Source organism: Odocoileus virginianus, unplaced genomic scaffold (genome assembly GCF_023699985.2).
Source record: "Odocoileus virginianus isolate 20LAN1187 ecotype Illinois unplaced genomic scaffold, Ovbor_1.2 Unplaced_Scaffold_1, whole genome shotgun sequence".
In the NCBI taxonomy this organism is placed as follows: Eukaryota; Metazoa; Chordata; class Mammalia; order Artiodactyla; family Cervidae; genus Odocoileus; species Odocoileus virginianus.
In genome coordinates, this window is record NW_027224263.1 from 11273123 (window position 1) to 11297519 (window position 24397).

At 38.2% G+C, this 24397-nt stretch overlaps 1 protein-coding gene across 2 annotated transcripts in view; it reads left to right on the top strand.

The window, feature by feature from the left end:
• IL13RA1 (interleukin 13 receptor subunit alpha 1) overlaps positions 1-24397 on the top strand; it is a 69658-nt gene that overhangs the window by 40262 nt on the left and 4999 nt on the right. For both annotated transcript variants that reach the window (XM_070462226.1, XM_070462225.1), the window contains exon 10: positions 1874-1958. In XM_070462226.1, the coding sequence (XP_070318327.1) occupies positions 1874-1958 (85 nt within the window). The remainder of the gene's footprint in view (positions 1-1873; positions 1959-24397) is intronic.

Consider the following 24397-nt stretch of genomic DNA (forward strand, 5'->3'; position numbering starts at 1 on the left):
GATCATTGTATTGCTGAGTGAAGACTTGACTTGGCAAGAGTAAAAGCAGGTAGACCAGTTAAGAAACATTGTAGTGTTTGGGTGGAAAGATGAGAGTAGTGTAGGCCAGGAGGTTTGCAATGAAGGTAGTAAGAAATATTCTGATGTGGGATGTATTTTGAAGATGAAATTAATAATAGCACTTGCTGATGGCTGCTTGTTTTTGGAGGTGTAAGAGTAATTGAGGATTCAAGGGATAACTCTTAGATTCTTGGCTTCAGCAACTGAGTGAATATTGCAGCGTTTTACTGAGATGGGAAAGATTGGGAGGAGATCTGGCTTTAGGGAAAAGGTGAGGACTTCAGTTTTGAACATGGTAAGTTTGAGATGCCTATTAAATATCCAGATAGAGATGCTGAATCATTACCTGTATACATGAATCTGGAGTTTAAAGAAGAGGTTTGGACCAGAGTTAGAAATTTGGGAGTCCTCAGCATATAAATAGATTTAAAGCCCTTAAGACCAGAAGAGAGTGCTTATAAAGTGAGGGAGATAAAGAGGACAAAACACTGAACTCTAGGACACATCAATATTTAGAGACCTAGGAGATGAGGTAGGTCTACCAGAGGGTACTGTTGGATTGGCCAAAAAGGCCGTTCAGGTTTTTCCACACCATCTTACAGAAAAACCTGAATGCACTTTTGGGCCAGTGTAATACTATCAGATGCAAAAACAGAATTCAGACAAAATGGTAATTCAAAAAGATACATGCACCCCTATGTTCATAGCAGCACTATTTACAATAGCCAAGACATGGAGACAACCTAAATGTCCATTGACAGAGGAATGGATAAGAAGATGTGGTATATTTATACAGTGGAATATTATTCAGCTATTAAACAATGAAATAATGCCATTTGCAGTAACATTGATGCAATGGGAGATTATCATACTAAGTAAGTCAGAAAGAGAAAGACAAATGTCATATGATATCACTTATATGTGGAATCTAAAATATGACACAAATGAACTTATTTATGAAACAGAAACAGAATCATAGACATAGAGAATAGACTGATGGTTGCAAGGGGGAGGGGTGTGGGGAAGGGATGGATTGGGAATTTGGGATTAGCAGATGCAAACTATTATGTATAGAATGGACAAACAACAAGGTCCTATTATAATAGTACAGGGAACTATATTCAGTATCCTGTGGTAAACCATAGTGGAAAAGAATATACATTTATGTGTATAAGTCACTTTGCTGTACAGAACTAATTAACACAACATTGTAACTCAATTACACTTCAATTAGAAAAATTGAAAAAAAAATTAAAATAGAGAGAAGATAAATTAGAAAAAGAAAAGAAAAATTAAAGAGGAATGTCCCCTGTTCTCAGAAGAATTTTTTTTAAATTATAAATAACAGGCTCCCATCTGATCTGTGATAAAGTAAAACACCATTTAAATGATAGGGTATAACACACACACAGACCCCCACACACAATTATAAGTATGTGAGGTGATGGATATGTTAATTACCTTGATTATGATGATCTTTTCACAATGTACACCTACATAAAACTCACTTTGCACACCTCAAATTTATACAATTTTTGTGTGTCAAATATACCTCAATAAAGCTAGAAAAAAATTTAAATGATAGATTATAAGGAGTCTGCTACTGATGGGTCCTTTGCTTTACCCACACTTGATATTCTTGAGACATTGATTTCTCAGCCTGCTTTAGAAATTTCTTCACAACTGCATTATCACTAAAGATGACTTGTGTACCATGTCTTTTGTCTAAGCCCTCTTTTACTATGGCTGTATTTAAGAGGAACATTTCTTTGGACTGGAAGATTTGATCAGAAATGTCCCTGTTTTCTTAAAGGCTCAAGATCATTATATTCCCTCCAATTCCTGATCCTGGCAAGATTTTTAAAGAAATGTTTGGAGACCAGAATGATGATACCCTGGTAAGTTCTGACTCAGTGGGGTGTAAAATTGATTTTTTGAGGGGAGGCTATGGGATTAAAAATTTTTTTTGGTAAAACATATATAACATAAATTTTACCACTTTAACCAGTTTTAAGTATACAGGTCAATGACATTAAGTACATTTACAATGTTGTTGAACCATCCTCAACCATCCTCACTATTTCCAGAGTGTTATCATCATCCTAAACAGAAACTGTACCCATTAAACAATAATTCTCCATTCCCCTCAACCCCTGGTAACCTCTGTTCTGCTTTCTATCTTTATGAAGTTGCCTAGTCTAGGTACCTCATATAAATGGAATCCTACAATATTTGGCCTTTTGTGTCTGACTTCTTTCCCTTACAAAATGTTTTCAAGATTCATCCATGTTGTAGCATGGGTCAGAATTTCATTTCAAAATTGGTTATTTTAAAGTATATTTTGTCTAAAAGATTAAAGATCTGATTTAAAATGTTGTATCTCAGGCCAAACATACCATTTAAGAAATCCCCAGAATACTTCATCCAGCTCGTATCGCTGGGCTTCATTCTCTCTCTGGGGAAGAGAATGTATTTGATCCAAACATGCAGGGGGAGGAGCCTCCTTTAAGAAACTAAACCAATAGGTAGGTCTTCTGACTCTTGGATAATCTTTCAAATTTCATTTGGGGAAATACAAACATAAAATAAGCAGTCAAAGGGCTTCCCTGGTGGCTCCGTGGATAAAGAATCTGCCTGCAATGCAGGAGACACAGGAGATGCAGGTTTGATCCCTGGGTCAGGAAGATCCCCTGGAGGAGGAAATGGCAACCCACTCCATTATTCTTGCCTGGAGAATCCCATGGACAGAGGGGCCTGGTGAGCTACAGTCCATGGGGTCGCAAAGAGTCAGACATGACTGAGCTACTGAGTACACATGCATGCAAACAGTTGAAATAGATTTTATTCATGCTATTGCCTGGAAGGCTGGCCTCAGAAGACATGGAACTAGAGCAACCTCTCACCCCCCGAACTGTTAAGAGTTATGTGGCTACAGACATTCCTGCTGGAATTTGTGGCTGGGAAAGCTAAGACCTTGTGGGAACAACAGAGTTTGTGGTTTCTCTGATAACTATATTCACCCAAATAAGATAATAAAGACACTAAATAAAATAAATATCAATATTATTGTATATATCTTAAAGTAATCATTTCAGGCATAAGACACTTAATTCGGGGAAATAGTAGAGCATAGTAGATAATAGCCTGTGCTCTGGAGTCAGATTGTCTGGATTTGGATCTCTGCTCTGTCATGTACCATCTATTTGACCTTTGGTAACTTCCTTAACCTCCCTGTGTCTCAGTTTTCTCACTTATAAAGTGAAGGTAATAATACGTGGCACTAGTGGTAAAGAACCTGCCTGCCAGTGCAGGAGACATAAGAGATGTGGGTTCGATCCCTGGGTTGGGAAGATCCCCTGGAGGAGGACATGGCAACCCACTCCAGTATTCTTGCCTGGAGAATTCCATGGACAGAGGAGCCTGGCAGGCTACAGTCCATGGAGCTGCAAAGAGTCGGACATGACTGAAGCAACTTAGCATGCATAATGTTGTTATGTGGATTAAATTAATACATAGAAATTCCTTAGTGTGCCTGGCAGTTACTTTATAGGTGCTTAGTAAATATTAGTGCTTGGGGCTTCCCAGGTGACTCAGTGGTAAAAGAATCTGCCTGCAATGCAGGAGACCTGGCTTCAATCCCTGGGTTGGGAAGATCCCCTGGAGGAGGGCATGGCAACCCACTCCAGTATTCTTGCCAGGAAAATCCCATGGACAGAGGAGCCTGGCAGGCTACAGTTCATGGGGTCGCAAGAGTCAGACATGATTCTTTTATTAACTCTTTAGTTAACAACTAAACAACCACAACAAATGTTACTGCTTAGTATTACTATTGATAATACTTTCCATTTCTCTTTAATGCCCAAACAGTTCTTGTAATAACGGGTGGTTCACAGTGGCAGTGATGCTACGTGGCTAGGGAAGGAAGGCACAGAGGCTCGCATGCTGTCAGAGGAGAAGTCATCTGGATCTTTTTCACCAAATCAGGGTCATAGACAGTGGGTAACTCTGCTATATAGGGCACCACTAGGCAGGGAGATCCAGAAGCCAGGTGCCTGATGAAGGGCTCATATATTGTGACCGAGGTGGTTGTGGCAATCAGTGGTTCTTTGCCTTTGAGTCACAGTTGACTGGAATGCTTGTAAGAATATAGAATCCTGGGCCCTGCCTCGAGAAGTTCGAACTCACTGGGTCTGGGATGGTTCCTGGGAAACTGCATACTTAACAGGGGCCCAACAATGATACCTCTCCTGGCAAGATCATTCACAGACCACACTTTGAAAATCACTGTTACAGACATTTTCCTTAGGATTACCCCTCTGTCTTCATTTTGCCAGCTACTGTGATAAATGCTGGAGGCTAAGAATTGTGCAACTATTCTAACAACACCTGTAACCAGTGACTGGCAGTCACCCATGTGTACACAGTGTATTCAGTGCTCCATCTTCACACCCACTCTGTGGTGTCGGTGCTCTTAGTAGCATTTTGCAGATGAGGAATTGGAGCCTCAGTGAGGTTAGATAACTTTACTGCAGTCACACAGCAAGGAAATAATAAGGTGGGATTTGAGCAAGAACTGTCTGATTCTAGGGTTCTTTCTTTCCACCATGCTGCAGGGCCTTTTGTAAGACAGGATGTTTGTCTTCAAGAGCCTCACAGTCTCCTTAGAGTTCTGTGTGGTAGAAATACTGGGTTGGGATAGAGGAGTTCCCAGAAATAGATTTGGAGTCACATTTTGGTTGGTCTCTATGAGAAGGTAGTAGGAATATCATTCTTTGTTTTTTTTAACTTTTCATTAGCGTGGCCAATGATGCTGATGCTGGGAAAGATTGAAGACAGGAGAAGGGGATGACAGAGGATGAGATGGTTGGATGGCATCACTGACTCGATGGACATGAGTTTGAGCAAGCTCTGGGAGTTGGTGATGGACAGGGAAAGCCTGGCATGCTGCAGTCCATGGGGTCGCAAAGAGTCAGACATGACTGAGCGACTGAACTGACTGACTGACCTGGCCAAAAAGTTTGTTCAGGTTTTTCTGTAAGATGGGATGAAAAACCCAAATGAACTTTTTGGCCAACTTAATAGTTAAAATTGGAGTATAGTTGATTACAATGTTGTGTTAGTGTTCAGGTGTACAGCAAAGTGATTCAGTTATACATATACATGTATCTATTCTTTTTCAAATTCTTTTCCCATTTAGGTTGTTACATAATATTGAGCAGAGTTCCCTGTGCTATACAGTAGGTCCTTGTTGGTTATCCATTTTAAATATAGCAGTGTGTACACGTCAATCCCAAACCCCAATCTATCCCTCTCCCCCACCCTCCCTGCCCCTGGTAGCCATAAATCTATTCTGTAAGTTTGTGGTCTATTTCTGTTCTATAAATAAGTTCATTTGTATTATTTTTTTTTTTTTAGATTCCGCATATAAGCAATATATACAATATTTGTCTTTGTCTGACTTACTCCCAGACAATCTCTAGGTCCGTCTATGTTGCAAATGGGATTCTTTTTAATGGCCAAGTAGTATTCCATTGTATAAATATACCACATCTCCTTTATCCATTCCTCTGTTGATGGACATTTAGGTTGCTTCCATGTCTTGGCTATTGTAAACAGTGCTGCAGTGAACACTGGGGTGCATGTATCCTTTTGGATCATGTTTTTCTCCAGATATATGCCCAGGAGTGGGATTGCTGGATCATATAGTAGCTCTATTTTTAGTTTTTAAGGAATCTCCATACTGTTCTCCATAGTGGCAGTACCAATTTACATTCAGTGTAATACAATACACCACATTATAGTGGTGTAAGAGGGTTCCCTTGTCTCCACACCTATCATTCTGACAACAACCTGAAGGGAATGAATTAGAGACAGGAAGTGCTAGACAGTAGCAAACTGATAATCTAGTCCTGAATTTGTCCCACAGATGTTTTGGTTGGCCAGTGTGGTGTATTTAACATTTTTCAATTTGGGATCTTAAGCAGGGCATGGACTACCAATTCATCTCAGGCCCTACCATTCCCACTGTGGTTTCACACATTGAAATGTGTGAAATTGAAATGCCCCTGAAAGGCATTTGAGTTTGCTACCAGTCTTAGCAGAATGAAGACAAAGTGCCATGACACAAATGCCCAATGTCTGTGAAAACGTGTTTGGACTCACTGATATATACGAGACATATAACCAAAGATATATGAATTTCTAGCTTATTAAATTTTTAAAAAGTGATAATATCCAGTGTTAACAAATGGGTGGGGGACTGTCACTCTTCACACACCTCTGGTGGGCCTGTAAAATGCCCTTCTTTCCAGAGGGCAACTCAGTAAAATGTAACCAGAATCATCTTTGATCTTATAATTATTTCTTTAGGAATTTATTTTAGGAAAATAATCCAACAATGACATAAGGATGGCCAATGCAGAATTTGTTTCTAACACAAAAAATTAGAAGTTAAGGAGACATCAACAATCAAGAATAAATTTTTTAACAAATTAGGTTTTCAAAGCATTTAGTGTCCTAACAAAATACTTATGACATAAGTATAAAAACGTACCATAAATGTGTAGTGTATTACAATCCTAACTTTTATAAAAATTCATCAATATATACATAGAACAATGAGTGGAAGGAAATAGGTCAAAATAATCATCTCTGGGCAGTAAGATTGTGGATAATTGATATTATTTTGTCTCTCCCTCTATGTTTCTGAAATTTCCAAATTGCCTGTAATGAGCATGCATTACTTTTTATAATAAAGAAACTCCATACAAGTCATTAAGGGAAAAGAGAATATCATGGTTATCCAAGCCTGTGAGATAATAGGGATTTGAACTTAGGTGATAGCAGAGGAGATGGATGCAAGAGACATTATTAAAGGAAACTCACTGCAACTCAGTGACTCTGTGTGGGTGATGAAAGGTGGTGAGAGTAAAAAATAATTTCAGGGTTTCAAGTCTGGGTGATAGAGTGAATGATGATAATATTGACAGCAAAATCAAATCACTTATCTTTCTCAGAGACGGGAAAGTTGCTTTTTTTCAATTTGCTGTCTAGAGGATAATATGTTGTCCTGATGAGTCAGATAATTCTATAATTTAGTGAGGCAGATATACTGACAAGATGGACCACTAAAAGCATAAGATGTTTTTGTGGTGGCTGCAGACCATTAAATAAAGTCAGTGTTTAAAACTAAAAGTATAATAAAAATGCCAGGCAGGGGAAAGAGTAATAGAACAAATCTCCATGTTTGCTTTTTAACCGGATGACTAATCTACTTTCTCTACATGGCAACAATCCTCACAAATTGAATTGCATATGCTAGCAGAAAGACTATCCTTTTACTTCTAGAACCATGGAATTATGGAATGAATAATTACGGAATGAACATTGCCCTAGAGGTCATCTAATGAGGTATATGTTTACATGTTTAGTTGCCTTTAATTATAAATTTTCAAAACTCTAGATTCTAGTCCAGCCCCTCACTTTTAAGATGGAGACACTGGGGGCCACGGAGAAATTTCTCAAGGACTATCACATAGACAGATAATTCCAGAACCTGCACTAAAAGTCATTGTAGCCCAAAGTGACCAGCTTCTAATCCCAAGAAATAATCCATGCCCTTTCAAAACACTTTCTTCTTCCATGCTGTACCATCAGTAGTGGTACTTAAAATGTATTTAGGTGTGGCTACCAATAAATTAAATCTTCTGTATAGTTTTCCTTAAGGTTTCTAGTGTTTTGACAATGTTTTGTTTATCACTGTAGTAACATTTTGGCCAACAGCATTTTTTCCTGTTGCTTTGCTGTTTGCCCTTTCTTTGTGACTAATTGGGCCGCGGGCCATATTTGGGGGGTGGGGGCTTTGCAGAGGGAATTGCTTTTCTTCTGCATCTGCATTTCTTTTTCATCCCTAAAATATTATCTATTCTTCCCCTGCTTCTTGGAAACCAATTTTATTTTCAGTCCTGTGCCAGTTTTGAATTCCTGATTAGAAAACAGCCTTTTAAACTTGAAGTTGACTTCCAAATACTGCTGACTTTTTTTTAAACTTCAGTATGTATCTTTAAAAGCTAAGGTGGCCTAACTTTAAAAATGATTATTTCCTTAATATCATCTAATATGGGCTTCCCAGGTGGCACTAGTGGTAAAGAATCTGCCTACCAATGCAGGAGACATAAGAGATGCAGGTTCAATCCCTGGGTTGAGAAGATCCCTTGGAGAAGGAAATAGCTAACCCACTCCAGTATTCTTGCCTGGAGAATCCCATGGACAGAGGAGCCTGGTGGGCTACAGTCCATAGGGTCACAAAGAGTCAGACACAACTGAAGCAACTTAGCATGCATGCATATCATCTAATGCTCAGTCCATATTTCAATCTTTCCAGCTGTCCCGGGTGTCAGGAGACAGATAATATCCAGTTGTCCACCCATAGTGAGGCTAAGATTGACCACTCTCTTTAAGGTGATAATAACATGTCCCCTCTTGCCATCTACACGTTGCCTCCCCTTGTCACTGGAAGATAATCTGTGTGGTGTTATGTTAGCACCCTGTCAACTCTTCAGCTGATGCTTTTTATTAGCCAGTTAGTATCCTTGCTTGATTCAATAATCTCATTAGTGGTTGTGAAATGATGATGATTTTTCTCATCTATCATTTAATCTACATTTCTAAGCTGAAACTTTTCTATAAGCACTGCTCTCAATTATCAGCTAGGCTCCTTTTAATTGTTCTCAAGTTCAGTTTCTGCTAGAAAGGCAGGAAACGTATTTAATTCTTTCCCTTTAATTATCAATTTTTAAAGTGAGGGTTTGAATTGATAACCACCTCAACTGTTATCAAATTAGTCCCCTCCACACCACATTCAGCTAGTTCTTTCTAAGCTACGGTGATTTGAAGGCATGGGGATATATGATTCATATTGTACAATTTTCTATTGTGAATGTTGCTCTGAAGAAGACAGAGGCATGTAATCCGTTGACTTGCACATAAAAGTCCAGTGTTTTGTGTGATGCTGAGGTTCATGAAGCCCACTTCACCCCTGTGGGTAATTCACTGCAGGAAATAACCAAATCTTGAATGTATTCTTCAATTGAGATTTGATGTTCCATTATTCTATGACTTTTGTTTCTTTCTTTAAAAAAAATATTATTACATGCATGTATTTTTCTAGGATGACTAACAACTAAAAACTAGTTGTGTTCACCACCCAAACACCTATTATTTTTTCACCTAGGATGTTTTTCATCTTTGGCCATTATTCTGTTGTTGATTATCTTATTTAAAAAAAATCAATTGGAAAAAAAATCAATCGGGTAAGAATTGAGTCGTGGACTGTAATTTTATGGATTTAGGTTTTTTGTACAAGTAATTTCAAAATTAGACTGACATATAATTGGATAATAGGTCAGAGCTTTTGTGTTTGTCCCTTTAACCTTACATGAACATATTCGCAGACATAGTGCTCAAAGGCCCTGATGCTGATGGTGGGTAAAAATGAGAGTAATCAAAGTTTCAGGAATGAAAAAAGGCAATTAAAAAATTAATGTATTTTTAGAAGCTATTTCTGCTGCAGTGTGCTGATTGCTTTTTTCCTGTCCAACATAGTTTAAGCATTGGGTCTAATGAGCAGAAACCAATGAAAAGGTAATATTCAGGTTACTTTTTTTAATTAAAATCATTTTTACAGTCATCCCTTGGTATCTGTGGGGACTGGCTTCAGGACCCCCTCAAATACCACAATTCATGGATGTTCAAATCCCTCCTATAAAATGGTGTAGTATTTGCACATAACCTATGAATATCCTCTGGAGGACTGACTGCACTTTTACTGGTAAATGGAAAAATAGTAACAATAAAATAACAGTTCATACTTATTGAACTTTTGCTATGTGTCAGACACTTGTCCAAGCGTTTCCTTCATTAATTTGTCCCTCTTCTGCAGTAGGTTTTATCTCCACTCTCCAGATGAAGAAAATGAAGCACCAGAGGGATTATGTGTAACTCATTTGAGGTTACACAGCTGCTACCTAGCAGAGCTAGGATCTCAACTAGCGAGTGTTAGAGCTGGGATCTGAACTCAGGCATTCTTATCCTCTAGTCCACAGTTTTCAAAAAATATGTTTCTTTTTTTTTTAACTGTGCTGGGTCTTAGTTGCAGCATGTGGGATCTTTTTAGTTGCAGCATGTGAACTCTTAGTTGTGGCATGTGGGATCTAGTTCCCTGACCAGGGATCAAACCCAGGCCCCCTGCATTGAGAGTGGGGAGTCTTAGCCACTAGACCACCAGGGAAGTCCCCTCTAGTCTACACTTTTAACCAATCATATTATATAACATGTTTTAATAAAATGCTCATATCTTTATTTGAATTTAACAGATGAGAAAGAAGCAGGTGGAACTGAAGGAATTTCTGAACTTTTGACAAAGCTATAAAATAATTTTTAATGATTATCAAAAATAGCAAATTTTCCATATGTTCTTCCCATTCTCTCCCCATTCTTGAAGTTATCTAGTATCTACATGTCCAGTGCATAAGGTCATTATGTACTATATTTTCTCCCTTATAGCCCTTTTTAGTGGAGAAGGCAATGGCACCCCACTCCAGTACTCTTGCCTGGGAAAATCCCAGGGACAGAGGAGCCTGGTGGGCTGCAGTCCATGGGGTCGCTAAGAGTCAGATGTGACTGAGTGACTTCACTTTCACTTTTCACTTTCATGCACTGGAGAAGGAAATGGCAACCCACTCCAGTGTTCTTGCCTGGAGAATCCCAGGGATGGGGGAGCCCGGTGGGCTGCCATCTATGGGGTCACACAGAGTCGGACATGACTGAAGCGACAGCAGCAGCAGCAGCAGCAGTCCTTTTTAGTCTTAATTCTGTATGGTATGTATTTGATGCTAACTCCCAGTCTTTCTGTTGATGTCGTTCCAGTAATTTTGGTTTTATGAAGCACCAAAAGTTTTCTCAGGATTCATGAGACCAACATTTCCTGAATTATTTACATATTGATGGAGTTTCCTTCATTAATAATTGAAAGTCATTTTAGCTAGATATAAAATCCTTGACTTACATGTTCTTGCCTTGGGTGTCTTAAATATGGCATCCATTTTCTTCTGGCATAAATGTTGTCAAAGTCTACTGACAATTTTCTCTATTGAAACACTTGGTCTTTTTTGCCTGGTTGTCAAAAGACTTTTTTCCTTCGAGTCTAACAATTTTATTAGGATATGTCTTGATGTTAGTCATTCTGGGTTGATTTTTCAAGGTATATAGTGTGCGTTTTCAGTATGCAGTTTCAAATCATTTTTTAAAATTTCAGTAAAAATTTCTTTGCTTATAGACTTTGTTATTCTGTCCCCTTATTTTCTTTGCCTGTCTTCTATGTTTGTCACATCCTTTTGATAACTTTCTTTTTGATTATTTTAATCTCATTTCTTTTTGATTTAAAAATCATCATCCTTTTAATCTTCTGTTTCTCTTAAGGTATTATCTGTTGTGTTTATTTGCCCATGTTTCCTCTAGCTAGTCTTCATTTCTGAGATGATTATTTTCTTTTACTTCTAACTATTTCTTGGGTTTTACCATATAATTTCTAAGTTGCTCTTCTTTTGAATTTTTATATTCTTTGATATCATGTACATTTTTCCATATCATATAACTTTTTCTTAATATCTTTTCACTAGTTTTAAAACATTAGATTATAATTTTCATCTTTTTTTGGTGGACATCTTTCTGGCCTACTTTAATTCTATAACAGTATTATTCTGTTGCTTATTTTTACATGAAAGTAGTTTCCCTGAAGTTTTAGAAGGAGGCTTGATTTAGGATAGTTTTTTTTTTCTAATTTCACAGATATAGAGTTCCATCTTCTATTATTTTTGCCAATTTAATTATAGTAAATTCCTTTCTGAAATCTGATTCTGCCTGTTCACCTCCTCTACTTTTATCTGGACTCTAGTTTGTGTCTCCTGACTCTATCCTAGCCAGTGTGGAGTTTGTTTCCATCAGTTTCTCTTCAGAGTGGACTTGGCCCAGGAAGGGAGCTTTGGGTGATTTTGAGAGCTCAAAGGGCCCAGGTGGCTCTCAGGCTGTCCCATGGTCTCCTTGCATTTGGTCACGCTTGGACAATGCAGACTCCTACCAGACTCCCTCACTTCATACATCAGCTTGCTGACGTTTCAGTGAGTTGTCTTCGAGTCCTCACATCTACCAGAGGCCCTGCTGATTCTGTCTCCAGACTCTCCTGTAACTAATACCATCCTGCTCTTGTAGCATCTCTAATTTGGCCATCCAGTCATATTTCAGAGTTCATTGGAGTATCACTTTGATCTGGTCTTGTTGCAGACTGTGTCTGTGGATTTTGGCTTTGCCTTCCTACTTAGACTGCAGACTCACCTTTCCTGCTTGTGCTTTTTATTGTGGCATTTGGGGAAATAGAAGAACTATGCTGCCTTGAAATATATACACTACCATGCATAAAACAGATAACTAGTGGTAAGTTGCTAGATAACACAGGAAGCTCAGCCTGGCACTCTGTCAGGACCTAGAGGGTAGAAGGGTGGGCAGGATGGAAGCGTGGGATGGGAGGAGAGAGACTCAAGAGAGAGGGGATATGTGTATATTTATAACTGACTCATGCTGTCATTAACAGCAAAAACCAACACAACATTGTAAAGCAATTATCCTTCAATTAAAAAAATATATGCTGCCATCCACGACCCTCCTCATAGGATTTCTCTGTAAACTACAGACCATGGGCCAACTCCTGTCTGCCAGTTGTTTGCATACAGGCTGCAAGCTGCAAATGGTGTGTATACTTTTAAGTAGTTGAAAAAAATCTAAAGAAGAAAATTATATGAAATTCAAATTTCAGTATCCATAAAGTTGAGTTGGAACACAGCCATGCCTATTCATCTGTATATTGTCTATGGCTGCTTTCATGCTACAGCAGCAGAGTGTCAATATCATGATGCACTTGATCAGTTCCCTATTATTGGCCATTTAGATTAGTCTAAATTTTATTAGAGGTATCATTTCACAGCTAATATTAGCATATACATTTCATTACTTTCTTTGGATAAATTGTTACAGTTAAGATTCCCAGATTAAAGGAGATTATATTCATTTTAAACTCTTGAATTGCCATTGACAAATTGTCATCCAGAAAGGATATACAAGTTAAATATCTATTAATATTAAGGATACTGGTTAAATAAATTATAGTGCAGTCATACAATGAAATATTATACAGAGGTTCAAGAAAATTAGGAAGGTCTATTTTACTGATGTATAAAAATATATAATATATGCTGTCTCATTAAACACTCTGGTTCAATATCTAGGGTATTATTCCTTCATATTAGGGAAATGGTGGCATTAGAATACACATACTTAAATTTTTCACAAGAAGCACTGATTACAACTAGGTTGTACTGACTTACATAGCAACCAGTAGTGTGACTCACTGGTTGTTTGGTCATGCTTTTGCCAACAGGAATGTATCTAATTTAAAAAAAAAATATTCTTCCCAATGTGATAGATGAGGAAAGGGCATCTTATTTTAAATTTACATATCAAAATTTTTTTTCATTTATTTTTATTAGTTGGAGGCTAATTACAATATTGTAGTGGGTTTTGCCATACACTGACATGAATCAGCCATGGATTTACATGTGTTCCCCATCCTGAACCCCCCTCCCACCTCCCTCCCCATCCCATCCCTCTGGGTCATCCCAGTGCACCAGCCCTGAGCACTTGTCTCATGCATCCAGCCTGGACTGGTGATCTGTTTCACACTTGATAATATATATGTTTCAATGCTATTCTCTCAGATCATCCCACCCTTGCCTTCTCCCATAGAGTCCAAAAGTCTGTTCTATACATCTGTGTCTCTTTTTCTGTCTTGCATATAGGGTTATCGTTACCATCTTTCTAAATTCCATATATATGCGTTAGTATACTGTATTGGTGTTTATCTTTCTGGCTTACTTCACTCTGTATAATGGGCTCCAGTTTCATCCATCTCATTAGAAGTGATTCAGATGTATTCTTTTTAATGGCTGAGTAATATTCCATTGTGTATAGTACCACAGCTTTCTTATCCATTCGTCTGCTGATGGGACATCTAGGTTGTTTCCATGTCCTGGCTATTATAAACAGTGCTGTGAAGAACATTGGGGGTACATATCAAATTTTATATTTTTTCATGTGTTCATTGACTTGAATTAATTCTTCTGTGAAATTCTTGTTCATTGCTTGTTTTTGCCCTGCAATATTCTTTACCCTGGTGGCTTGTAAAACTGTTAATATATCAATTAGTAATCCTTTGGTTTGTCATCATGTTTGCCTTTGTATTGTATTTAGGGTGATTAACGATGTACAAAAGGTTTTTCTTTTTTGCAGTCAAATCTCCCTTTATTATTTTTTAAATTTATTTATTTTTTAATTGAAGGATAATTGCTTTACAGAATTTTGTTGTTTTCTGTCAAACCTCAACATGAATCAGCCATAGGTATACATATATCCCCTCCCTTTTGAAACTCCCTCCCATCTCCCTCCCCATCCCACCCCTCTAGATTGATACAGAGCCCCTGTTTGAGTTTCCTGAGCCATACAGCAAATTCCCCATTGGCTATCTATTTTACATGTGTAAGTTTCCATGTTACTCTCTCCATACATCTCACCCCCTCCTCCCCTCTCCCCATGTCCATAAGTCTATTCTCTGTCTGTTTCTCCATTGCTGCCTTGCAAATAAATTCTTCAGTACCATTTTTCTAGATCCTGTATATATGCGTTAGAATATGATATTTATTTTTCTCTTTCTGACTCACTTCACTCTGTATAATAGGTTCTAGGTTCATCCACCTCATCAGAACTGACTCAAATGTGTTCCTTTTTGTGGCTGAGTAATATTCCATTGTGTATATGTACCACAACTTCTTTATCCATTCATCTGTCGATGGACATCTAGGTTGCTTCCATGTTCTAGCTATTGTAAATAGTGCTGCAATGAACAATGGGATACATGTGTCTTTTTCAATTTTGGTTTCCTCAGGGTATATGCCTAGGAGTGGGATTGCTGGGTCATATGGTAGTTTTATTCCTAGTTTTTAAAGGAATCTCCATACTGTCTTCCATAGTGGCTGTATCAATTTACATTCCTACCAACAGTGCAAGAGTGTTCCCTTTTCTCCACATCCTCTCCAGCATTTATTGTTTGTAGACTTTTTGATGGTGGCCATTCTGACTGGTGTGAGGTGATATCTCATTGTAGTTTTGATTTGCATTTCTCTAATAATGAGCAATGTTGAGCATCTTTTCATGTGTTTGTTAGCCATCTGTATGTCTTCTTTGGAGAAATGTCTGTTTAGGTCTTTTCCCCACTTTTTGATTGGGTTGTTTGCTTTTCTGGCATTGAGTTGTATGAGCTGCTTGTATATTTTGGAAATTAATCCTTTGTCAGTTGTTTCATTTGCTATTATTTCCTCCCATTCTGAGGGTTGTCTTTTCACCTTGCTTATAGTTTCCTTTGCTGTGCAAAAGCTTTTAAGTTTAATCAGGTCCCACTTGTTTACTTTTGTTTTTATTTCTGTTACTCTAGGAGGTGGTCATAGAGGATCTTGCTTTGATTTATGTCATGAGAGTGTTCTGCCTATATTTTCCTCTAAGAATTTTATAGTTTCTGGTCTTACATTTAGGTCTTTAATCCATTTTGAGTTTATCTTTGTGTGTGTGTTAGGAAGTGTTCTATTTCATTCTTTTACATGTAGCTGTCTACATTTCCCAGGACCGTTTATTAAAGAGGCTCTCTTTGCCCTGTTATATATTCTTGCTTCCTTTGTCAAAAATAAGGTACCCATAGGTGCATGGGTTTATTTCTGGGCTTTCTATCTTGTTCCATTGTTCTATATTTCTGTACCATACTGTCTTGATGATTATAGCTTTGTAGTATAATCTGAAGTCAGGAAGGTTGATTCCTCCAGCTCCATTCTTCTTTCTCAAGACTGCTTTGGCTATTTGGAGTCTTTTGTGTTTCCATATGAATTGTGAAATTTTTTGTTCTAGTTCTGTGAAAAATGTCATTGGTAATTTGATAGGGATCACATTGAATCTGTAGATTGCATTTGGCTAGTATAGTCATTTTCACAATATTGATTCTTCCTACCCAGGAACATGGATTATGTTTTTGTTGTCTCCATCTGTTTATGTCATCTTTGATTTCTTTCATTAGTGTCTTATAATTTTCTGTGTACAGTTCTTTTGTCTCCTTAGGTAAGTTTATTCCTAGATATTTTATTCTTTTTGTTGCAAAGGTGAATGGGATTGATTCCTTAATTTCTCTTTCTGATTTTTCATTGTTAGTATATAGAAATGCAAGTGATTTCTGTGTATTGATTTTGTATCCTGAAACTTTGCTAAATTCACTGATTAGCTCTAGTAATTTTCTGATACTATCTTTAGGATTTTCTATGTACAGTATCATATCATCTGCAAACAATGAGAACTTTACTTCTTTTCCGATCTGGATTCCTTTTATTTCTTTTTCTTCTCTGATTGCTATAGCTAGGACTTCCAAAACTATGTTGAATAATAGTGGTGAAAGTGGACACCCTTGTCTTGTTCCTGATCTTAGGGGGAATGCTTTCAGTTTTTCACCATTGAGAATAATGTTTGCTGTAGGCTTATCATATATGGCCTTTACTATGTTGAGGTAGGTTCCTTCTATGCCCATTTTTTTGAAGAGTTTTAATCATAAATGGGTGCTGAATTTTGTCAAAGGCTTTTTCTGCATCTATTGAGATGATCATATGGTTTTTATCTTTCAATTTGTTAATATGGTGTATCACATTGATTTGCATATATTGAAGAATCCTTGCATTCCTGGAATAAACCCAACTTGATCATGGTGTATGAGCTTTTTGATGTGTTGCTGAATTCTGTTTGCTAAAATTTTGTTGAGGATTTTTGCATCTATGTTCATCAGTGATATTGGCCTGTAGTTTTCTTTTTTTGTGTTGTCTTTGTCTGGTTTTGGTATCAGGGTGATGGTGGCCTCATAGAATGAGTTTGGAAGTGTTCCTTCCTCTGCAATTTTTTGAAAGAGTTTTAGAAGGATAGGCATTAGCTCTTCTCTAAATGTTTGATAGAATTCTCCTGTGAAGCCATCTGGTCCTGGGCTTTTGTTTTTTGGGAGATTTTTGATCACAGCTTCAATTTCAGTGCTTGTAATTGGGTTGTTCATAATTTCTATTTCTTCCTGGTTCAGTCTTGGAAGATTGAACTTTTCTAAGAATCTGTCCATTTCTTCCAGGTTATCCATTTTATTGCCATATAGTTGTTCATAATAGTCTCTTATAATCCTTTGTATTTCTGCATTGTCTGTTGTAACCTCTCCTTTTTCATTTCTAATTTTGTTGATTTGATTCTTCTCTCTTTTTTCTTGATGAGTCTGGCCAAAAAGTTAGGTTGTCTATTCGATGTTTTTCTTGTTTCTTGAGGTAGGATTGTATTGCTATAAACTTCCCTCTTAGAACTGCTTTTGCTGCATCCCATAGGTTTTGAGTTGTGTTTTCATTGTCATTTGTTTCTAGAAATTTTTTGATTTCCCTTTTGATTTCTTCAGTAACCTGTTGGTTATTTAGAAATGTGTTGTTTAATCTCCATGTGTTTGTGTTTCTTACAGTTTTTTTTTCTTGTAAAAAAAACCTCATCTCATCTCATAGCGTTGTGGTCAGAAAAGATGCTTGATACAGTTTCAATTTTCTTAAATTTACTGAGGTTTCATTTGTGACTCAAGATGTGGTCTATCCTGGAGAATGTTCCATGTGTACTTGAGAAGGTGTGCTCTTCTGTATTTGGCTGGAATGTCCTGAAGATATCAATGAGATCCATCTCATCAAATGTATCATTTAAGACTTGTGTTTCCTTATTAATTTTCTGTTTTGATGATCTGTCCATTGGTGTGAGTGGGGTGTTAAAGTCTCCTACAATTATTGTGTTACTGTTAATTTCTCCTTTTATGTCTGTTAGTGCTTGTCTTATGTATTGAGGTGCTCCTATGTTGGGTGCATAGATATTTACAATTATTATGTCTTCCTGTTGGACTGATCCCTTGATCATTGTGTAGTGTCCTTCTTTATTTCTTATAATATTCTTTATTTGAAAGTCTACTTTTTCTGATATGAGGATTGCTACTCCAGCTTTCTTTTGCTTTCCATTTGCATGGAATATATTTTTCCATCCTCTCACTTTCAGCCTATATGTGTCTTAGGTCTGAAGTGGGTTTCTTGTAGACAGCATATACATGGGTCTTGTTTTTGTATCCATTCAGCCAGTCTGTGTCTTTTGGTTGGAGCATTTAATCATTTACATTTAAAGTAATTATTGATATGTATGTTCCTAATGCCATTTTCTTAATTGTTTGGGGTTTGCTTTTGTAGATCTTTTTCTTCTCTTTTATTTCTTGACTATATAAGTCCCTTTAACATTTGTTGTAAAGCTGGTTTGGTGGTTCTGAATTCTCTTTTAACTTTTGCTTGTTTGAAAAGTTTTTGATTTCTCCATCAGTTTTTTTTTTTCATCAAAATCCTTTAATATACTGATACATTTCACAGCATCATATTCTATCCTGCTTCGAGGAGTTCAGACTGAGACATCCATAGGATTCAAATTATTGCAGCATTACTGAGAAATGCAAATAACAATAATAAGTAACATTGGTTGCCTGCCAACCATGTGCTAAACTCATTATCTCCTAATGCCCACCCTAGTCCAGCAAAGTGAATACTATCAAAAATCTCAATTTAAAGAGGAGCAAAGTCAGGTACAAAGGTTATGCAACTTGCTCAAGGACGGAAAACTTATAAGTGGCAGAGGTGAGATTTGAAATCAGGACCTAATTCCAAAAATCCATAAATTGACCACTATAACAATGTGTCTCAAGTACACCATCAGTGGATCATAATTTTAGGTAGAATAAATGGGATCATCTCATTTGAGTATTTATATATGATAAAATACCAATGTCACAACTACGTAAACTTTTCTTCTCCATCAGTTTTGAAAGAGATCCTTACCAGGTAGAGTAATCTTGGTTGTAGATTTTTCCCTTTCAGTACTTTAAATATATCCTGCCATTCCCTTCTGGCCTGCAGTTTCTGCTGAAAGATCAACTGTTAAATGTATGGGGTTTCCCTTGTATGTTACTTGTTACTTCTCCCTTGCTGCTTTTAATATTCTTTCTTTGTGTTTAATCTTTGTTAGTTTGATTTATGTGTCTTGGCATGTTTCTCCTTGGGTTTATCCTATATGGGACTCTTTGTGCCTCTTGGACTTGATTGACTATTTCCTTTTCCATGTTGGGGAAATTTTCAACTATAATCTCTTCAAAAATTTTCTCATACCCTTTCTTTTTCTCTTCTTCTTCTGGGACCCCTATAATTTGAATGTTGGTGTGTTTGATATTGTCCCAGAGGTCTCTGAGACTATCCTCATTCTTTTCTTTTTACTTTATTCTGCTCTTCAGCAGTTATTTCCACCATTCTATCTTCCAGCTCACTGATCCATTCTTCTGCTTCAGATATTCTGCTATTGATTCCTTCTGGAGTATTTTTAATTTCAGTAATTGTGTTGTTTGTCTCTGTATGTTTATTCTTTAATTCTTCTAGGTCTTTGTTAATTGATTCTTGCATTTTCTCCATTTTGTTTTCAAGGTTTTTGATCATCTTTGCTATCATTATTCTGAATTCTTTTTCAGGTAGTTTGCCTATTTCCTCTTCATTTATTTGGACTTCTGTGTTTCTAGTTTGTTCCTTCATTTGTGTAGTATTTCTCTGCCTTTTCATTATTTTTTTTTAACTTATTGTGTTTGAGGTCTCCTTTTCCCAGGCTTCAAGGTTGAATTCTTTCTTCCTTTTGGTTTCTGCCCTCCTAAGTTGGTCCAGTGGTTTGTGTGAGCTTTGTATAGGGTGAGATTTGTGCTGAGTTTTTTTGTTTGTTTGTTTTTCCTCTGATGGGCAAGGCTGAGTGAGGTGGTAATCCTGTCTGCTGATGATTGGGTTTGTATTTTTGTTTTGTTTGTTGTTTAGATGAGGCGTCCTGCTACTGGTGGTTGGGTGATGCTGGGTCTTGTATTCAAGTGGTTTCCTTTGTGTGAGTTCTCACTATTTGATACTCCCTAGGGTTAGTTCTCTGGTAGTCTAGGGTCTTGGAGTCAGTGCTCCCACTCCAAAGGCTCAGGGCTTGATCTCTGGTCAGGAATGAAGATTCCACAAGTGGTTTGTTATGGCATTAAGTGAGATTAAAACAAATATCCAAAAATGAGAAACCAAAGATGAACCCCAGACAAATGGCAGTTACAAAATCAGGCAAATAATAATTAAAATAATGGAATATACACATATACATATACACCCATGAGCAAAGTCAAAACAGTCCAACAAAAATAAAGTACAGTAGATTGACCCAGTGAACAAAGGAAATCAAAAATTATATTTACCAGTTAAGAAAAAAACTAACTAAAGCACAAACTGGAAAACAAAACTAATTCAAGGTGCCAAGTGGGGAATAAAGCCGTGAAAACAAAGCTAACCTATATGTTGAGGGGAAAGGAAAGAAAGAATAGATATGCAAAGTTAAATAGAGGTAGATGAAGAAGATTTATATACATTAAAGATTAACTGCAAGGGGAAAAGAACAGTAGGAAAGGCAAACAAAGGAATAAATGTAGAAAAATAATAATAGGTTTTAAAAATTAAAATTAAAAGAAGAGAAAAAGGAAAACTCCACAGAACTGCAAAAGCCCAATGTAGAGGCAGAGGTTTATAACAACAATAAAAAATGTGACTGAGAAAAAAAAAAAAAAAAAAAAAAAACTCAAAAGCTTAATTAGATTTCATAGTGCCAATAAAATCAACAACTACAACAGAGGGGGAAAAAAGGGGAAAAAAAAAAAAAAATCCAAAAGAATCTACAGAACAAGTCAAAACATAAGAATAATAAATGTTTTTCTTGAGTCACTGCTGTCAGAGTCCTTTCCCTCGCTGGGAGTCACAGTCCACCTCACCTCCCTAGGATGCCCTCCAACACTGTGCTGATCTCTGGACCTGCTGTGGGGGCAGCTCAGATTCTAATCTGGTCCTACTCCTGTGTGTTCTTGCCTCCAATGTCCACAGCTATCAGAACTAGTGCATTTTCTTTTGTGGGAGCTCTCATGACCTTTTATATATTCCATAGACACAGAGTCTGCCTAGTTGATTGTGTGGATTTAATCTGCAGCTTGTACAGCTGGTGGGAAGGTTTTGGGTCTGCCTCTGGGTTTCAATTGTGGTTTTATTTCCACCTCTGCATGTGGGTTGTCCACTGGGGCTTGAGGCTTGCTCCTGAGGCTGCCCTGGAGGACTTGGGTTTGCCCCTGTGAGAGGTGTGGAGGTGGTGCAGCTGCTTGGGTCGCAGGGGTTCTGGCAGCACCAGGTACTCAGGGGAGTTGGTGGCTAGGGCAGCAGGAAATATAGTGCTCTAGAAGGGTATGGCAACCAGTATTGGCCAATACACTCCAGTATTCTTGCCTGGAGAACCCCCTGACAGAGAAGCCTGGCAGGCCACAGTCCACAGGGTTGCAAAGAGCTGGAAACAACCAAAGTGACCCCGCGTGCATAGACAGAAGATTTTTTTTTTTTTTTTGCTTGTGGTAGCTCTGCCCCAGTGAGGGTTGAGTGTGAAGGTAATGCAGCTACTTGGGTTGCAGGGACCCTGGTGGTGCCAAGTGTGCAGGGACATGGACTGCCTCAGCCTCAGGAGTTATGGCCCTATCAGAGTCTTTTTTCAAGCCTCTTGTAGCTGGTGATCAGAAGGCCTCTTTGGCCAGTCTTTCTCCATAGCTCTGCCCATTCAGGCACTTAGAGGGCCCCCTTGCCTGGGGTCCTTCTCTTGTTCCACGCATCAGGCACATAGAGGGCCCCCCTGGCTGGGGTCCTACTCTGTAGATTGGTGTGTCAGGCACTTAAAGGGGCACCCTGGGTGGGGTCCTACTCTGTAGTTCAGTGCATCAGGCATTTGATGGGCCAGTCTCTCTATTGTTCAGCTGCTGATGCTGGCATGTGGGGAGAGAGGCTATGGTGATGGCTCCACCCCCTATGCATGACTCAGCAGTATCGCCTTGCTTCCATGGCTGCCTGGCTTTCCTCCACAGGCATTTCCCACCACAGTCTCCTCCCTCACATCCCCTCGGATCCATCTCTCTGCAGTCAACAGCAGCCCTCACCCTGGGATTGCTCCACAATCCCTAAACTCCAGCTCCCAGCCGCTGCACCTTCCAGGAGACCTGCATCCCTGTCTGGGTATGTATGGCTGCAGCAAGGACTGTCTGATTCTCATTCCATTTAGGCTGCCACAGATCAGCTGTTTCACTCTCAGCCTTAAATGTTTCTCCTCTGACTCAGACAATTGCCCCAATGTGGGGTATTGGACCCCTGCTTCAGTTCCCCCACCTGCTGAGGGCAGGTCCAGTCCTACTAACACTCCTGTTTTTCCCCCTAGTTCCTTCATCCTACCAAGTTTTGCGTGGTTCTATATATTTTTTTTTTTTTTGGATTTTTTTTCCATTTATTTTTATTAGTTGGAGGCCAATTACTTTACAACATTGCAGTGGTTTTTGTCATACATTGAAATGAATTAGCCATGGATTTACATGTATTCCCCATCCCGGTCCCCCCTCCCACCTCCCTCTCCATCCCATCCCTCTGGGTCTTCCCAGTGCACCAGGCCCGAGCACTTGTCTCATGCACCCAACCTGGGCTGGTGATCTGTTTCACCCTAGATATACATGTTTCGATGCTGTTCTCTTGAAACATCCCACCCTCGCCTTCTCCCACAGAGTCCACAAGTCTGTTCTATACATCTGAGTCTCTCTTTCTTTTTTTGCATATAGAGTTATCGTTACCATCTTTCTAAATTCCATATATATGTGTTAGTATACTTTAATGGTCTTTATCTTTCTGGCTTACTTCGCTCTGTATAATGGGCTCCAGTTTCACCCATCTCATTAGAACTGATTCAAATGAATTCTTTTTAATGGCTGAGTAATATTCCATGGTGTATATGTACCACAGCTTCCTCATCCATTCGTCTGCTGATGGGCATCTAGGTTGCTTCCATGTCCTGGCTATTATAAACAGTGCTGCAATGAACATTGGGGTGCACGTGTCTCTTTCGGATCTGGTTTCCTCAGTGTGTATGCCTAGAAGTGGTATTGCTGGGTCATATGGCAGATCTATTTCCAGCTTTTTAAGGAATCTCCACACTGTTTTCCATAGTGGCTGTACTAATTTGCATTCCCACCAACAGTGTAAGAGGGTTCCCTTTTCTCCACACCCTCTCCAGCATTTATTGCTTGTAGACTTTTGGATAGCAGCCATCCTGACTGGAGTGTAATGGTACCTCATTGTGGTTTTGATTTGCATTTCTCTGATAATGAGTGATGTTGAGCATCTTTTCATGTGTTTTTTTGCCATCCGTATGTCTTCCTTGGAGAAATGTCTGTTTAGTTCTTTGGCCCATTTATGGATTGGGTCATTTATTTTTCTGGAGTTGAGCTGGAGGAGTTGCTTGTATATTTTTGAGATTAATCCTTTGTCTGTTGCTTCATTTGCTATTATTTTCTCCCAATCTGAGGGCTGTCTTTTCATCTTGCTTATAGTTTCCTTTGTTGTGCAAAAGCTTTTAAGTTTCATTAGGTCCCATTTGTTTATTTTTGCTTTTGTTTCTAAAATTCTGGGATGTGGGTCATAGAGGATCCTGCTGTGATTTATGTCGGAGAGTGTTTTGCCTATGTTCTCCTCTAGGAGTTTTATAGTTTCTGGTCTTACATTTAGATCTTTAATCCATTTTGAGTTTATTTTTGTGTATGGTGTTAGAAAGTGTTCTAGTTTCATTCTTTTACAGGTGGTTGACCAGTTTTCCCAGCACCACTTGTTAAAGAGGTTGTCTTTTTTCCATTGTATATCCTTGCCTCCTTTGTCGAAGATAAGGTGACCATAGGTTCGTGGATTTATCTCTGGGCTTTCTATTCTGTTCCATTGATCTATATTTCTGTCTTTGTGCCAGTACCATACTGTCTTGATGACTGTGGCTTTGTAGTAGTCTGAAGTCAGGCAGGTTGATTCCTCCAGTTCCATTCTTCTTTCTCAAGGTTACTTTGGCTATTCGAGGTTTTTTTTGTATTTCCATACAAATTGTGAAATTATTTGTTCTAGTTCTGTGAAAAATACCGTTGGTAGTTTGATAGGGCTTGCATTGAATCTATAGATTGCTTTGGGTAGTATAGCCATTTTGACAATATTGATTC